The sequence below is a fragment of the Panulirus ornatus genome, chromosome 37 (assembly GCF_036320965.1).
Source record: "Panulirus ornatus isolate Po-2019 chromosome 37, ASM3632096v1, whole genome shotgun sequence".
Classification (NCBI taxonomy): Eukaryota; Metazoa; Arthropoda; class Malacostraca; order Decapoda; family Palinuridae; genus Panulirus; species Panulirus ornatus.
The window spans coordinates 25,746,406-25,765,105 of NC_092260.1; the positions used below are offsets into that span (position 1 = coordinate 25,746,406).

The 18,700-nt window shown below is 38.9% G+C and overlaps 1 protein-coding gene across 2 annotated transcripts in view; it reads left to right on the forward strand.

Annotated features, from left to right (window-relative positions):
* The window catches only part of Nup107 (nuclear pore complex protein Nup107), a 30,827-nt gene extending 12,581 nt beyond the window's left edge, over window positions 1-18,246 (forward strand). For both annotated transcript variants that reach the window (XM_071683993.1, XM_071683994.1), the window contains exons 11-18: window positions 1,299-1,569; window positions 3,317-3,513; window positions 3,768-3,966; window positions 6,197-6,316; window positions 7,329-7,505; window positions 10,788-10,982; window positions 12,270-12,371; window positions 17,465-18,246. In XM_071683993.1, the coding sequence (XP_071540094.1) occupies window positions 1,299-1,569; window positions 3,317-3,513; window positions 3,768-3,966; window positions 6,197-6,316; window positions 7,329-7,505; window positions 10,788-10,982; window positions 12,270-12,371; window positions 17,465-17,569 (1,366 nt within the window). In that variant the 3' untranslated portion in view covers window positions 17,570-18,246. The remainder of the gene's footprint in view (window positions 1-1,298; window positions 1,570-3,316; window positions 3,514-3,767; window positions 3,967-6,196; window positions 6,317-7,328; window positions 7,506-10,787; window positions 10,983-12,269; window positions 12,372-17,464) is intronic.
* The last annotated feature ends 454 nt before the right edge of the window (window positions 18,247-18,700 follow it).

Consider the following 18,700-nt stretch of genomic DNA (forward strand, 5'->3'; position numbering starts at 1 on the left):
CTAAATCACCTCAGATGGGGTAAATACCTAAAATTTGGGAATTGCTAGTTTAAAGTATAGGTTGATAAAAGCCTAATATCAGTGTGAATGATTATTTCAGTTTACATGACCCTTTAATCTTAAATGCAGAACTAATGAAGTTTTAGTGTACAGTGCCTGAGAGTGAAATAATAGATGATATTTAAAAGATATTGGCCACATTACTTTAGTTTGAGATGTGTATTGAGTGAACATCATGTACAGAAGGTTTGAGAATACACAAAAGCTTCAGTTTCAAATTTCATGAAAGTAGGTTTGTGACTAGGGATTGGAGAGAGTGGATTTTGTATATGGAGGTGGTATGAAAATAGAGGTTGGTCTTACTTGACGAGTCAGATTACCATGTTAGTTAAAAAATTAAGAAGCACTTTTATAATTTTGGAAGTCCTTGATTCATTTTAAGACACTAGAAATGCACCAAGGATGCATGTGAGTAATGTTCAGTGACAGTATATACCTGATTGACCCCATTGAGTTGGGAATAGAGTCATGTTAGATGGACTATTTCAGACAGATTTACAAAAATCAAAATTACAGGCAGCATTTTGATGAATTAACCATCACTGACCCTTGATTATATTGGCCACACACCTAAAATCACCACTTAGGTGTAACATCCACCCACACCTGCAGCTTACAGAGAGAGCATGGATTAGACCTCACCCCTTTGATTTTAGATTTTTGCTATTGACCTCACTTTTTTGTGTGCTTTTGATGAGACAATAAATGTTTTGCTGAAATTAGCATTAATATAGCATGTAGTGATGCATTTATAAACAAAGTGGCACTATCGAAAAATAGCAAATAAGTTGTCCCATTACTTACATGAGCTGTCTGCATGTGCTCATGCCATCAAGGCTTGGACCCATACTGGCCACTGCTTCCCATGGTTTCTGTATGGAGACCAGTTTTATAAGGATTAACGATTATATCATCACCTTTCCTGGCACAGCAAAGCTGGGGAATTTATTTCCTTCTCTGATCTTTCTCTCTTCATATAACCTCTACTTTTAGAGTGACATCTATAAATATCTGAGGAGCTCTGTTTGATTTCTTGATTTTTTTCTCATACACTATTTTTGTTTCATCCAAGATGGCTATGAATGAGACATGATTTACTTGTGCCATGTGGGTCAATGTAAAGAAAATTCAAACTCTCTGCCAGTGTAAATCTCCTATCATCTCAAATGGTTTGAAACAGGGAGGGTTTTGTGCATTGCAACTTGTTTATGTTTGTATGCCCATTGTATCAATTCCAGACTTTCCATTGAAGGAGTGTTTGAAGCTGTAGAACGTCATCCAGAGGTTCAAAAGCAGCGAAATAAAAGCCCTTACCACCAACTACAAAAGTATTTGATTCTGGATGATATGGAAACCTTACTGCAAGAGACTCAGGGCTGGCTTCTCGATGGCATAGCACCCCATCTCTTGCGATGTCTCACCCATCTGGTGCTCTTCCTACGTCGAATTGGTCGCATCTCACAACAGCTAGAGCCCCTATGTACTGAAATACTTGTGGCTTGTGTGAAGGTAACTGTTGGTTTAGATTCTTCATGACTCATTAAACAGCTTTAGTTTCTTGAAATATTTGTGTGTATAAGGAAAGGCAGTTGTATCAATGCACCCCACAGAGATGAGATAGAATGTAAATCTCAGTATATCACAGATACAGAAACATAGGATGATAGAGTCCTGACATCAGATACATAAAGGTAACTATACTTTCTGTGATTGAGCGATTTAATCCTTTCATTCCACCATCCCATTATTGTGACATTAAGTAATGCACAGTGCTGTGCGAACATCATGACAGTTTTTGCACCTATATCAGACTGATTAGGAACTTAAAAACACAGCTGGAAAAAAGATAACACATCTTAGCCAATACTAAATTATGAAAGAAAATGTAACTATCATTGATAGTAGAAAGTAAGATGTAAAGTGCAGCTATTGTAAACAGTTTTACTGTGAAACAATTTTTCTCTTGTTCATAATTTTGAAGAAATCAAGGTCATTCTTTATTGTTTAATGTAGATAATACCCTTTCTGAATAAACATTAAGTAAATACAAAAATAAAACATGGAATATAAAAAAAAGATACAAAATATGTAAATGATATGTACAGTCTTGCTGACCCTGAACTAGGGTTGCTAAGATTTCAGCAAAGCCAGGGTGCCAGTCAACTCCAGTGGCCATAATATACCACAGCAATTAGCACATGTAGAAGGAAGTAGTAGTTGGTTGGTAACCACTGATCAGGGTGGTATATTACCAGTACACCCAGCCTAGTTATCATGAGGGTAAGTGACTGCTGCATGTTAAGAAAGCACTTAAGTGGTTGTCAAGTTGCACTCCTTTGACCCAGATAAGTGTCTTTTCTTTCTGCCTCACCCACACATGGACTGCTGGCATTCTGTCCACAAACATACAATCTTTCCTTGACATACATAACATTTGACAACACTTAATTCACACAAACTCATTCTTCATGATTCTTGATTTTCCTTTAGTGAGCACTATGTGTTAGCCTTGCCTTTTGGCAAAATGGTAGGAGCAATAGATGGAAGTAGTAAAAAGGAACATTAGACGAGAACATTAGGTAGAAGTAGTACATCGGAACATTTAGGTGTGAGCATTAGGGAGAAGTAGTAGGTTGGAATATTAAGCAGAAACAGTTGATAGGAGCCTTTGGAAACACTGCACTAGAGTTGCCCACGGCTAGTGGCCTGTTAAGGATGAGGTACTAAAAGACTAAGAAGAAAGGAAACAAAATAAAACTCTAACAGAGCCAGGGTCAGGGAGAGATAACTGTCTCCCTGATGAAGTAAGGATCACTTGCCTAACCTGGCCTCATCCGAAAACAAAACATAACATAAGACAAAATAAAAAAGAGGGACACTTATATGACCACTGGATGACCCTAACTTGTGAGTTACAATCCTTTACAATAACAGTAACGCACTGCGTAAAATTGTAACATTACACTGTTTTACAGAGTAACACTGGGTAAAGTATAGCACTCAGTTTTAAAACATAACATGCTGGATAAAGTATGGCACTAAGGATTGTAATAATGAGTGAATGTAAAAGTGAATGATTGTAAACATAACAGTAATTTGTCAAAAGGTACACAGTACCATAATGGCAAAATATTCACTATTACTTTTTAGTGTTACTGAGTTAGAATGTTATGACTATCATTATGTTGGATATAGTAAGTGAGTTTGGGTGTTTAAGGTATGATTTTGTACCAGTATACTAATTGATGAATTCCAGGAAGCCATAGAGCGTGGTGATGTGGAACAGGTAGCTTGGTATACTTCTGTATTACCACATTGGCTGCAAGTAAAGTGGTATGCACGTTTCCTCCACAACATAACTGATGACCACCACCGTCGCCATGCCTTGCAGCTTGCTGGTACTGTAGGACTAGATACACATACCATAACATCAGCTGTTGTCACCAATATAAGGTTAGTAGCCACTTGGAGAATGATATCATTATGCAGTAGGATACTATATCTTATTTATTTTTAAGTTTTAGAGGAGTTCAGTTGATGCCAGGTATCAGTGCTTCGAGCACACTATGAGTATGCTGAGTTGCCTATCCCATACCATTTTAAAGATGTGCTTTACATAACCCCTTCTTGTGGGTGTCAACACTCTACTTCAGGGGAGACATCATTAGGTACAGACTGTTATGTTTTGATTGATTTGTACATTTCAGGTTGTCCTCAAGTACTCGGGATCCTGAAGGAGAGGTGGTGTCAGAAACCACAGCAGAGGACCGTGTTAAAATTAGTGCCATAGATTGGCTGTTGTACGACCCACAGCAGCGAGTGGAAGCTCTAAAACAGGCCAATGCTCTTATGCGAACTTTTCTTGTTTCTCGTAAAATTGGAGCTACTAGAGCATTATTCAACAAGGTGAGCTTATATTGGAAAAATATATTTCAGAATCATAGATATGGTGCTAAGATTATTGTTTAGTCTGATTTCGTATTCGTTCTTTCAGAGGCTATCTTCTTATCATCTAGAATCTGATTTATTTCATATAGCAGACTTTAACCATGCACCGTTTCACTTGATCTTGTGATTTTCTTGTTAAAAGGTAAACAGATTCACTTGTTTCTACCAGATGCTTAATTTTATGTGATGCCACTTTTAGTTTTCTTGGATTTTAAAGTTCCAAAAAAATATGTTTAAGTTTGTCTGTACATTTTCTTTATCTATGCTTCTGTTTATGCATTTTTTTATTTTTACTTCTAGTCTTCTCACTATAATAGGAGATGAATCAGTGTTTCAGGTTATATTCTGGGTATTGTCATCCGAAAGAACAGTATTTACACATGGACTAGGATGTTAATGTTCAGATATAACCCATAAACAGTGGCTGACATCAATTGTGCTCCCAGACAACAGCAGCCAACAACAATTAATGTGCTAACTTTACGTGCCTTCATTTAAAAATCCTACCTACTTATTATTACATTTGTAAACTATAGAAGTATCCTCCATCACAGTGAAGATCCAGGAATAAAAATATTATGCTCAGCACCCCTATAATCACCATTGTAAGTGTATGGGAATCCATTTGAAGGTCATGTGTACTTGATAACCACAGGGATAATTCGTAGATTATTGGATGATCTAAGTTAATAGGAGAAACACTCATGATATGTATCTGTTGATGAGGAAAGCAAAGAACATTAGAAATGTGAGAAATAAGTGATCTACAAAATGATTCAAGTGGGATTATGTAAGGAGGAGGGAGCATACAAGGGAAATGTCTCTGCTGAACTTACACTTGTGCCCAAATTTTTCTTTGTGTAATACTGGGGTAATGGAGGACTTTGAGAAAGAGGTAGTTAAGGAGCTAGAATATATCCAAAGATAAAATTTCCAATGTCCTCCTCACAGAAACCAGCTACTCAATGTAGTCTTGCTTATTTGTAGTGTGAAAGGTGTAATATGTCCACTTATATATGTGTTATTCACCACTAACTCTGTGACTGTGTATGAAATAGGAGTTTGTATAAGATATCCTCTACACACCTGCCAGCAAGTCACCCTCACCCTGAATGTTAGTGTGAAAGTTTTAATATTTCTAAATATATTCAAAGGCCCAGTCCTCTGTTCTCAACGCTACCTCGCTAATGCGGGAAATGGCGAAGTGTGAAAGAAAAAGAAAAAGAAAAAAGAAATATATTCATGTTATTTACACTAATGTTGTGCCCATGTATGATATTAGAGTACAGATGGAAAACTAGTTTAATAGAAACAAAGAAACATTATCTCCACATCTTCCTATGACATGTATCAGGAGCTATCAAACATCATTCACTCATCTACCAGGGGCTCCCTTATAATTGGACTTCCATAGTCACTGCTCGGTGACCTAAGCCACTTACATTTATGCCTCCCATCACTTGCTGTAGAACATTCTTCTTATTTACTCTTCATCATTAAGATGATCTCTTTATAATTTTAATCAAAATCATATTTAATATCCACTAAATCAATATCACTATCATTAGTTCCCCTGAGAAGCTCATTAATTTACTAAGCTGAGCATGCACAGAAACATTGCAGAAAGCAGCAAGTAAACACGCCCGGGACTTAATCTCTTTGTTATGGGTAACTGGCTGCTGGATTTTTTTTCCCAGTGGTTGTTGTAGTCACTAGTGATACAAAGCATGTCTACATAACAAAAAAGTGCTCCATTTAATTCAGTTGAGGGTAGGAAGAGTTAACTCAGACTAATATGACTCCACTCTCTGTGTTAGGTCTGTGTAAATATGGTTGCTGAGGTTTAGGGGTTCAAGTGCTATGTTTTACCATAACTTGCTGAACTTAGTATTATAACAGAGTTTAGTTGAAAAATTTGTATCTGAAATGTTTTTGATAGGATAGATAAGACTAAGAAAAGTGAGTGTACAATGCATATTAGAGTGTTTACTGAGGTTTTAAATTTGTGGTATAGGAATGCATGAGTAAGTTGTGCTATCAACAAAGTAAGTGATATTGACAAATTAAAAAAAGCACTCACTCTAGTTAAGAGTTCAGTATTGTAAACTTTTTACTTTTTTAGGACTTAATGATCTTATTTGTAGATAAAAGGATAGTTAAGGTAAGAAAATAATATCCTACCCCACAGATTCCAAGTGATTCTGTGAATGTAATAGTGAAGGAGCATGAAGCTGAAACAGGTTCATCAGAACTTCCACCACATGCAGAAAATGTTGTGCGAGAATACTTATGCATTAGGACCTTTTTGGTAAGTCTTTTCTTCCTCTTTTGTCTGTCAATTTTAATGTACTCCTTGTTCTTTTTTTCTTTTGTTACATCTTTTCTTCGATATTGTTTATGCTTTTCTTCATAATCATAGCAGAGTTATTATTGCAATACATTGTACAGTATTTTCTAAAGACCCTCACATTCTCCCTGTCCACCCCACCCATAAACAGATTAAACTGCCATGATGACACCACACCCCTGCTACAGAACTCACTTTGTCTTTAATCCTTGCAATATTCTCATCTACTCACACACACACCATGCTCTTGATAAAAATGCCTTACTGTTTATAGGACATTTCCACCCATACTACATGTTTGAAACCTTCTTCAAAGCATCTCTGTCAACCCTGTCATATGCTTTCTCCATACCCATTAATGCTACATTAAAAGCCCTCTGTTTCTGTAATTATTTCTCATGCAACTTCTTCAAAGCAAACACCTGATAAACACATCCTCTGCCACTCCTGAAGCCACTTTGTTTCTCATTAATCATGTTCTGTGCATTCCATCATCTCCTCATTCAATTTACCAGATATATATACCACTGTAACTTGAACATTTACTATACAGGCATTTTACCTATCCTGTGGTCCTCACCTTAAACCATTTTTTGAAGTGGTGTTTATGAATGAGAATGTTAAGTCTGTCTTCTGAAAACAAGGAACAGAGAAGGGGGGCCAAGTGAGGATATTCCCTCTAAAGCTCAGTCCCCTGTTCTTAATGCTACCTTGCTAATGCAGGAAATAGTGGATATATATGAAAAAAAAAATTATATATATGTGTGTGTGTGTGTATTATCATTGTTTTTTAAGATCCCATGATGTAAGCATATATTGTTAAGTGGAGTATTTAGACTGTTCTGACTTAGCACCAAAAGCACACTTTGATCTCGCCATCTTTCATGAACGTATCCTTTAAAGATATCCTGAATCTCCCAATTTTACCTTTTTATTTTGAAGTACATTAACAAAACGGTGTATGTTTCCCCAGGATGCACAGGAATCATTCACAGATTGGTTTGACCACTATCATCAGAAGAGGCCATCCGCTCCTCAGAAACCTGCACCTGGTTCAGGATTTGCACAGAAGGTTGCATTTGAGCAGGCAGAACAACAGTACAAAGGTGAAATGGAGCGATGGCAACATACATTAAAACTTATTACTAAAGTGAGTACTAACACTGTATGTGCCCAGAGTCTTAAGGAACAGCAACCATGGTCTGTTTATTGATTTATCGAGTCTTTCTCATAAGCAGTCTTGTGATACCTCACTTAGCTTAACTATTTGCTCATTCTACTGTTGCAGAATAAATGGCATGCTGGAAACACTTGTCAAGCATTGTTATATTATGATTTGACTTGCTCACCATGAAATTGCTTACAGTGTTAGTGGGTCCCTTACAATGTTTTATCCCCTAATGTTTTCCTTTTTTCTCTTTCTACTTCCTTACCACTGCCTTATCACTGAGGTGGGTCACTACTGGGTTTCCCATATTTTTTATACCTATTTTTGTTGCTACAACTATACTCATTTTCACTTTCCAGTCATCCCCATCTTCCCTTTTATTTTTTTTTTTTTTTATTATTATTTTGCTTTGTCACTGTCTCCCGCGTTAGCGAGGGAGCGCAAGGAAACAGACAAAAGAATGGCCCAACCCACCCACATACACATGTATATACATACACGTCCACACACGCAAATATACATACCAATACATCTCAATGTATACATATATATACACACACAGACATATACATATATACACGTGTACATAATTCATACTGTCTGCCTTTATTCATTCCCATCGCCACCTTGCCACACATGGAATAACAACCCCTTCCCCCTCATGTGTGCGAGGTAGCGCTAGGAAAGACAACAAAGGCCCCATTTGTTCACACTCAGTCTCTAGCTGTCATGTTATAATGCACAGAAACCACAGCTCCCTTTACACATCCAAGCCCCACAGAACTTTCCATGGTTTACCCCAGACGCTTCACATTCCCTGGTTCAATCCATTGACAGCACGTTGACCCCAGTATACCACATCGTTCCAATTCACTCTATTCCTTGCACGCCTTTCACCTTCTTGCATGTTCAGGCCCCGATCACTCAAAATCTTTTTCACTCCATCCTTCCACCTCCAGTTTGGTCTCCCACTTCTCCTCGTTCCCTCCACCTCTGACACATATATCCTCTTGGTCAATCTTTCCTCACTCATTCTCTCCATGTGACCAAACCAATTCAAAACACCCTCTTCTGCTCTCTCAACCACACTTTTTTTATTACCATACATCTCTCTTACCCTATTATTACTTACTCAATCAAACCACCTCACACCACATATTGTCCTCAAACATCTCATTTCCAACACATCCACCCTCCTCCGCACAACTCTATCTATAGCCCACGCCTCGCAACCATACAACATTGTTGGAACCGCTATTCCTTCAAACATACCCATTTTTGCTTTCCGAGATAATGTTCTTGACTTCCACACATTCTTCAAGGCTCCCAGAATTTTAGCCCCCTCCCCCATCCTATGATTCACTTCCGCTTCCATGGTTCCATCCGCTGCCAAATCCACTCCCAGATATCTAAAACACTTCACTTCCTCCAGTTTTTCTCCATTCAAACTTACCTCCCAGTTGACTTGACCCTCAACCCTACTGCACCTAATAACCTTGCTCTTATTCACATTTACTCTCAACTTTCTTCTTTCACACACTTTACCAAACTCAGTCACCAGCTTCTGCAGTTTCTCACATGAATCAGCCACCAGCGCTGTATCATCAGTGAACAACTGACTCACTTCCCAAGCTCTCTCATCCACAGCAGACTGCATACTTGCCCCTCTTTCCAAAACTCTTGCATTCACCTCCCTAGCAACCCCATCCATAAACAAATTAAACAACCATGGAGACATCACACACCCCTGCCGCAAACCTACATTTACTGAGAACCAATCACTTTCCTCTCTTCCTACACGTGCACATGCCTTACATCCTCAATAAAAACTTTTCACTGCTTCTAACAACTTGCGTCCCACACCATATATTCTTAATACCTTCCACAGAGCATCTCTATCAACTCTATCATATGCCTTCTCCAGATCCATAAATGCTACATACAAATCCATTTGCTTTTCTAAGTATTTCTCACATACATTCTTTAAAGCAAACACCTGATCCACACATCCTCTACCACTTCTGAAACCACACTGCTCTTCCCCAATCTGATGCTCTGTACATGCCTTCACCCTCACAATCAATATCCTCCCATATAATTTACCAGGAACACTCAAACTTATACCTCTGTAATTTGAGCACTCACTCTTATCCCCTTTGCCTTTGTACAATGGCACTATGCAAGCATTCCGCCATCTTCCGTTTTATCATTACATATTTATTTATATTTGGATCTTAGTGCATTGGCCTTGTTAATAGTATGCTTGGGTTGGGTGGGCATGAGAAATGAATGAGCTCTTGTTTGCAAATATCATAACTATTGTGGCAGACTCAGAATCTTCATGAAAAGGTAAGAGAGAATGGGAATATGTAAAAGGAGAAAGTTGAGTAAATATAGACAAACCCTAAGGTCATGAGGTGCAGCAGGGGAGTGAAAAAGGAAGGTTGGAATGTAAATTTAAATGGGTAGGAATTGGAGTGCTTTATTCTTTAGGTACCTGAGAAGGGACATGGCAGCAGGGAAATCAAAGAGGCTGGATTGAATCATAGACTGGAAGAGTTGGGGGCTAAGGTTTTAGGTCGTTTTAAAAAGTTTGTGGAAGATGTTAGTGTCCGTAAGTGCAAAGATGGCTATGTTTAAAGGAGTAGTAGATCTTACACTGCTGTATGAATTTAAGTCTTGGAAATTGAATGCTAAAATAAGGAAGAGGATGGCTGTGTTGGAAATTATATGCCCGAGGATGATACAGTGTGTGGCATGAGGCATGTTGATCATGTAAGGAATGACAACCTAAGACAGGTATAGCAGTAAGTGCAGTCCAATTGAGGGTACCAGCCAAGTTATGCTGAAATGGGTCAGGCATATTGAGAGGGTGAACAAAGAAAAACTGACTGTGAGAATCTGTGTGTATCAGTTGGAGGGAGTAGGGGACAGAGACTGGGAAGGATAGAATGGAGGGTTTGGGATATTAGGGCCTGAGCATTCAGGAGGACATAAGACTTTATTTGATAGAATGGAATTGATCGATATGATGTATAGGTGGCAACATTCCATCATTGGGCTGAACCAGAGCATATGAAATTAGGATATATGACAGTTTTCTGGTTTTGTTACATCTTATGACAGATGTGTGCAGATGAGGCTATTGTCTGTTCCTGACACTACCTTAGTAAGGCAGAAGAAGGGTAAGTTAAAAAATAAATTTTGGTGGTTTGAAAAGTCTCTGTATAAGTTTGAAATATTTTCAAATCATTTGCCCTTCAGAATGCATGTGACTGCTTGTACAATGTCCTGCTGTTTCCTGAGGGTGGCTGGTTGGTGGATTCAGCTTTAGAAGACCAGGAAGCTGATGTTACAGGAGCCAGTGGGCAAGAAGACAACGGTGAAGTCCAAACTGACACCCCTGAACCTAACCGTGCACATCACTTGTCAGTACTAAGGTCCATTTATATACCACAGGTAGGTTGTGCTCATTACTTTTTTCTGGAGATATTTTTACGTTAGATATACTTTGTTCAAGCATCTATCTCAAATTTCCATATCAAATTGACTTTCATCTGTTCTTTCCTTGAAGTGAGATGTTAAAACAGCACCTCAGCTTTCACCTTGATGCATTTTCATGCCTCATGTTTATCCCTCCTCATCCATTTCAAAATCTGTTTTCTTAAGTTGTAAGTTACTAGATGACCTCTTGAAAAGTAGCGGTATTGTTAGCACGAGTAAGGAAGGACTTTCTTCTGAGCTCGTTGAATGATGAAATGAGATTACTGATCATGAGAAACATCATGGGCATGGTAGGTCTACATTTGAAGAAAAAAAAATAGTTTACATTATACATACCTTATGTGAATTTTGACACATTTTCACCATATTGAATCAAAATAGTATGAATATTGATCCTACTTATGTAGATAATGTCCCCTACTAAAAGTAAAGATTTGTTATCTTTAGCATTATTCCCACTTACAAAGGATAGTTAAAATGCATACAGTATCATATTACACTCATGGAAATGAACAGTGTTCTAAACCACTTGTTTTCTTTTTTACCTAATACCCATTCTCACTTTAGTGAGGTAGCTTGAGGAACAATGTCCCCATTTGCACACATCCAGTCTTTTGCTATTCCATATAATTTTCATTATACTGCTACAGTGTCCTTCAATTAGATACATGTACTTCAATTAGATGCATGTACTTTCAGCATCCTCTTGTATATAAGATAAGAGGTATTAACCTTTTGGCACAGCTATCTGATTTAGCTGGCTAACCACTGTCACTGGCATCATATATCGTGGGTGACATACATTCTGCACCACTGTGGTTCATCCATGGCAACATTACACAGCCTTGATGCTCAAATCTGTTTCATACCATTTTTTCAGTACTACCATCATTTACTTTCACACAAGAACTACCCATGTACATTAACAAAAACTTGTAAGAGTACTTATATGTGATCCACACACATCTTTAAATAAAAAATTCCTATTGTCTTTCCTTTAATTATATCTTGGCTCTTGTAATTTTTTCTCTCCTGTCTACAGCTATATTTACCACCAAAACTTTAGGTTTACACATTGTATTCATGTCATAATTCCTTTCAACATCCTCACTGGCAAGGATTTCACTGAGCTTAGTTATACAGTATGTTGTACCCTTGTTCTTTATTAGATAAGCTGGGTTCATTTCCAATCTTTGAAACTTTTATTTCTTGACTTTAATTCTGAAGAATTCATTATTGTAGGTCACATCATTGCTGCAGAACATCCTTCATTCTACACAAAACTACAAAGAAAGTCTTCAGTTAGCAGATATCATTGCTTCAGAGCGGCATCAGCTTTATAAGGTAAGAAATATGGAACAAACTTTTACAACCATTATGTGACATTCATTTTTTTTCATTCATTTCAAGCTAAAAGTTTGTTTCTAAATTGTTCTTACATTTTTCATATGTATATATATGTATGTGTGTGTGTGTGTGTGTATGTGCATATGTGTGTGTGTGTGTGTGTGTGTGTATATGTATATATATATGTATATTATCCCTGGGGATAGGGGTGAAAGAATACTTCCCACGTATTCCTCGCGTGTCGTAGAAAGCGACTAGAGGGGACGGGAGCGGGGGGCCGGAAATCCTCCCCTCCTTGTATTAACTTTCTAAAATGGGAAACAGAAGAAGGAGTCACGCGGGGAGTGATCATCCTCCTCGAAGGCTCAGAGTGGGGTGCCTAAATGTGTGTGGATGTAACCAAGATGTGAAAAAAGGAGAGATAGGTAGTATGTTTGAGGAAAGGAACCTGGATGTTTTGGCTCTGAGTGAAACGAAGCTCAAGGGTAAAGGGGAAGAGTGGTTTGGAAATGTCTGGGGAGTGAAGTCAGGGGTTAGTGAGAGGACAAGAGCAAGGGAAGGAGTAGCACTACTCCTGAAACAGGAGTGGTGGGAGTATGTGATAGAGTGTAAGAAAGTAAACTCTAGATTGATATGGGTAAAACTGAAAGTGGATGGAGAGAGATGGGTGATTATTGGTGCATATGCACCTGGGCATGAGAAGAAAGATCATGAGAGGCAAGTGTTTTGGGAGCAGCTAAATGAGTGTGTTAGTGGTTTTGATGCACGAGACCGGGTTATAGTGATGGGTGATTTGAATGCAAAGGTGAGTAATGTGGCAGTTGAGGGAATACTTGGTATACATGGGTTGTTCAGTGTTGTAAATGGAAATGGTGAAGAGCTTGTACATTTATGTGCTGAAAAAGGACTGGTGATTGGGAATACCTGGTTTAAAAAGAGATATACATAAGAATACGTATGTAAGTAGGAGAGATGGCCAGAGAGCATTATTGGATTACGTGTTAATTGATAGGCGCACGAAAGAGACTTTTGGATGTTAATGTGCTGAGAGGTGCAACTGGAGGGATGTCTGATCATTATCTTGTGGAGGCGAAGGTGAAGATTCGTAGAGGTTTTCAGAAAAGAAGAGAGAATGTTGGGGTGAAGAGAATGGTGAGAGTAAGTGAGCTTGGGAAGGAGACTTGTGTGAGGAAGCACCAGGAGAGACTGAGTACAGAATGGAAAAAGGTGAGAATGAAGGAGGTAGGGGGAGTGGGGGAGGAATGGGATGTTTTAGGGAAGCAGTGATGGCTTGCACAAAAGATGCTTGTGGCATGAGAAGTGTGGGAGGTGGGCAGATTAGAAAGGGTAGTGAGTGGTGGGATGAAGAAGTAAGATTATTAGTGAAGGAGAAGACAGAGGCATTTGGACGATTTTTGCAGGGGAATAATGCAAATGAGTAGATGTATAAAAGAAAGAGGCAGGAGGTCAAGAAAAAGGTGCAAGAGGTGAAAAAGAGGGCAAATGAGAGATGGGGTGAGAGAGTATCATTAAATTTTAGGGAGAATAAAAAGATGTTTTGGAAGGAGGTAAATAAAGTGCGTAAGACAAGGGAACAAATGGGAACTTCGGTGAAGGGGGCTAATGGGGAGGTGATAACAAGTAGTGGTGATATGAGAAGATGGAGTGAGTATTTTGAAGGTTTGTTGAATGTGTTTGATGATAGAGTGGCAGATATAGGGTGTTTTGGTCGAGGTGGCGTGCAAAGTGAGAGGGTTAGGGAAAATGATTTGGTAAACAGAGAAAAGGTAGTAAAAGCTTTGCGGAAGATGTAAGCCGGCAAGGCAGCGGGTTCGGATGGTATTGCAGTGGAATTTATTAAAAAAAAGGGGGTGACTGTATTGTTGACTGGTTGGTAAGGTTATTTAATGTATGTATGATTCATGGTGAGGTGCCTGAGGATTGGCGGAATGCTTGCATAGTGCCATTGTACAAAGGCAAAGGGGATAAGAGTGAGTACTCAAATTACAGAGGTATAAGTTTGTTGAGTATTCCTGGTAAATTATATGGGAGGGTATTGATTGAGAGGGTGAAGGCATGTACAGAGCATCAGATTGGGGAAGAGCAGTGTGGTTTCAGAAGTGGTAGAGGATGTGTGGATCAGGTGTTTGCTTTGAAGAATGTATGTGAGAAATACTTAGAAAAGCAAATGGATTTGTATGTAGCATTTATGGATCTGGAGAAGGCATATGATAGGTTGATAGAGATGCTCTCTGGAAGGTTTTAAGAATATATGGTGTGGGAGGCAAGTTGTTAGAAGCAGTGAAAAGTTTTTATCGAGGATGTAAGGCATGTGAACGTGTAGGAAGAGAGGAAAGTGATTGGTTCTCAGTGAATGTGGGTTTGCAGCAGGGGCGTGTGATGTCTCCATGGTTGTTTAATTTGTTTATGGATGGGGTTGTTAGGGAGGTGAATGCAAGAGTTTTGGAAAGAGGGGCAAGTATGCAGTCCGTTGTGGATGAGAGAGAGAGAGCTTGGGAAGTGAATCAGTTGTTGTTCGCTGATGATACAGCGCTGGTGGCTGATTCATGTGAGAAACTGCAGAAGCTGATGACTGAGTTTGGTAAAGTGTGTGAAAGAAGAAAGTTGAGAGTAAATGTGAATAAGAGCAAGGTTATTAGGTACAGTAGGGTTGAGGGTCACTCAGTTGGGAGGTAAGTTTGAATGGAGAAAAACTGGAGGAAGTGAAGTGTTTTAGATATCTGGGAGTGGATTTGGCAGCGGATGGAACCATGGAAGCGGAAGTGAATCATAGGGTGGGGGAGGGGGCTAAAATTCTGGGAGCCTTGAAGAATGTGTGGAAGTCGAGAACATTATCTCGGAAAGCAAAAATGGGTATGTTTGAAGGAGTAGTGGTTCCAACAATGTTGTATGGTTGCGAGGCGTGGGCTATGGATAGAGTTGTGCGGAGGAGGGTGGATGTGTTGGAAATGAGATGTTTGAGGACAGTATGTGGTGTGAGGTGGTTTGATCGAGTAAGTAATGTAAGGGTAAGAGAGATGTGTGGTAATAAAAAGAGTGTGGTTGAGAGAGCAGAAGAGGGTGTGTTGAAATGGTTTGGTCACATGGAGAGAATGAGTGAGGAAAGATTGACCAAGAGGATATATGTGTCAGAGGTGGAGGGAACGAGGAGAAGTGGGAGACCAAACTGGAGGTGGAAGGATGGAGTGAAAAAGATTTTGAGTGATCGTGGCCAGAACATGCAGGAGGGTGAAAGGTGTGCAAGGAATAGAGTGAATTGGAACGATGTGGTATACCTGGGTCGACGTGCTGTCTGTGGGTTGAACCAGGGCATGTGAAGTGTCTGGGGTAAACCATGGAAAGTTCTGTGGGGCCTGGATGTGGAAAGGGGGCTGTTGTTTCTGTGCATTATTACATGACAACTAGAAACTGAGTGTGAACAAATGGGGCCTTTGTTGTCTATTCCTAGTGCTACCTCGCACACATGAGGGGGGAGGGGGTTGTTATTCCATGTGTGGCAAGGTGGCGATGGGAATGAATAAAGGCAGACAGTATGAATTATGTACACGTGTATATATGTATATGTCTGTGTGTGTATATATATATATATGTATACATTGAGATGTATAGGTATGTATATTTTGCGTGTGTGGACGTGTATGTATACACATGTGTATGAGGGTGGGTTGGGCCATTCTTTCGTCTGTTTCCTTGCGCTACCTCGCTAACGCGGGAGACAGCAACAAAGCAAAGTAATGAAAAAAAAATAATGTGCATGTATGGGCATTTATGTGTATATGAGTGGATGGGCCATTCTTTGTCTGTGTCCTAGCTCTACCTCTGACACGGGAAACAACGGTTAAGTATAATAATAATAATAATAGTAACGCATGTGTAGAAGTATGAAGGAAAGAGGGTGAGTGGTTCCTAGTGAAGGTAGTCCTATGTCAAGGGTATGTGATGTCACAATAGCTCTCTAATCTGTTTATGGATGGGGTGGTAAGGAGATAAATGCAAAGGTTGCGGAGAGAGTGTGAGGAGGGGGTTTGGAAGGTAACTCAGTTGCTACTTGCAGATGACACAGCTTTGGTAACACACCGGAGTAAGAACCTGCAGACGCTGGTGTTTGAGTATGGGAGAGTGTGTGAAAGAAGGAAGATTAGAATTAATATGAATAAAAGTATAGTTATGAGGTTTAGCAAGGGATATAGGTAGGTTAGTTTGAATGGAAAGAACCTGGAGGAAGGGCATGTTTTGCACACCTGAGAATGGAACTATAGGAGCAGAAATGATCTATAGGGTGGGGAAGGCAGTACAGATGCATTTAGTATTGTGTGGAAAGAGAGGTTAGCATCTGTGAGTTCAAAGATGGGTATATATGATGGTTTAGTAGTCCCAATTGGGCTATATGGATGTGAGCATTGGACCCTGAGTGCAAAATATATAAGATGGTAGATGTGCTAGAAGTGAAATGTTTAAGAACAGTATGTGGTGAGAGGAGGGTAGATTGAGTATGAAATAGTGTAAGAGAGCTGTAGTAGTAAGTGGAGTATGTTTGAAAGAGCTGAATAGGGCGTGTTGAAATTATTTGGACTTATGGAGAGGATGAGTGAGGAGAAAATGACTAAGACAGAAGTCAGAGGTAAAAAGAGCAAGGAGGAGGGAGAGACTGAACATACAGGAGGATGTGAGGTGTGCAGTATACAGGGGGTGACATATGCTGTCAGTGAGCTGATCCCAGGCATATGAAGCTTTCAAAGGGTCTGTTGGGTTTGGCTGTGAATAGGGGGTTCTGGTTTCGGAGCTTTATACGTGACATCTACAGAGAGGATGTAAGCGAATAAGGCCACTCTTCACTTGTTCCTGACATTACCATAATAATGCAGGAAACACCAATCACCAATCAAGTATAAAAAAAAGATTAGGAAATAGCTAGAGTAACATTGCTTATTTCAAATTCCATTGAACTCAAGGTAGCGTTACTTTTTGTGGTGAGTGTACATACATAGCTGAAAAATAAATACACATTAAAAAGAATTTATGATTTAAATTAAGTTGATTTACATAATAATCCTTATCGTATCATCTAGGCCTTTGGGAGCTGTGAGCTGCAGCGATTCTTGGTAAAACTGCAAGATACTTCAAGAGAGCTCTTGGACCGGAACTGTGATGCTTTAGGTTACCCACTGCAGTAGGCTCTATCCTTAATTTCATGGTGTTGTATTCCATGAGACCTTAGAACAGTAAGAGCACCCTCTAGCAATACCTTCTGTTAGTTGGGCATTGTAATATGAGAAATGGTCAGATATAATGCACGTAGTTTTACAGAAGCATAAAAAGTATTTGGTTTTATACTTGTTTAAAAACTGTGATTTTAAATGAGAATTGAACTGTATTTAATAGTTTCAGTAATTTATAGGTTCAGATTAATAAAGTCATTAATGTACATATTTACATGCAAAGTTTATGATACTGAAAAGGCATTGGAAAAATCATTCATTTTTTCATTCAGTAAAAGACATGTAGTGGTATATATTTTTTCACTCTACCCCTTAAGTCTAATCACTCTTTTAGTCCTTCATATGCACACTATATATTGATCTTATTCAGATATAAAAATACACTTATTTTCTGAAAAACATATTTACTGAAATAGTAGCTACAGCAAGTTTTCAGATCATCACTTATGTCCACATCACAGTTACTTTGACAAATTGATACTTTATGATTTCATGAACTATTCTTCAGACTTGTAAGGAAAATATCCTAATTTAATTGTCTATTACACTAAACCATCTGGAGCCTGCTGTATGTAAAGTATTGAATGTTATAATTAGTGTTTGTTTTATAATAAATTTTGTAAAGCAATAAATTGTATCATTTAAAGTTGTTATCCTTTTTCTGTATATCATTGCCTGACCAGCTGAACCTTCTCGATAAGGCCTATCAGTACTGCTTCTTAGCCTTTTGTGCCTTACCAGGCCACTGGCAGAGGCTGATGTTCCTGCCTAATGTTCCAACCTAATACTTCTACCTAATGCTCCTACCAACTACTACTAACTAATGTTCCTACCTATTACTTCTAGATATTGCTCCAATCATTCTGCCAAGAGACAGAGTTAGCACATAGTGCTCAACACAGGAAAATCTAGAGTTACAAAGAATGAATTGTGTGAGTTAGTGTTGTCAAGCATTATGTGTGACATGGAGAGATTGTATGTTTGTGGACAGAATGCCAAAAGTCCATGTGAGGGCAAGGCACAAAAAAAGAATGCTACCTGGGTCAGAGTAGTGCAACTTGACAACCACTGAAGTGCTGGTTTACC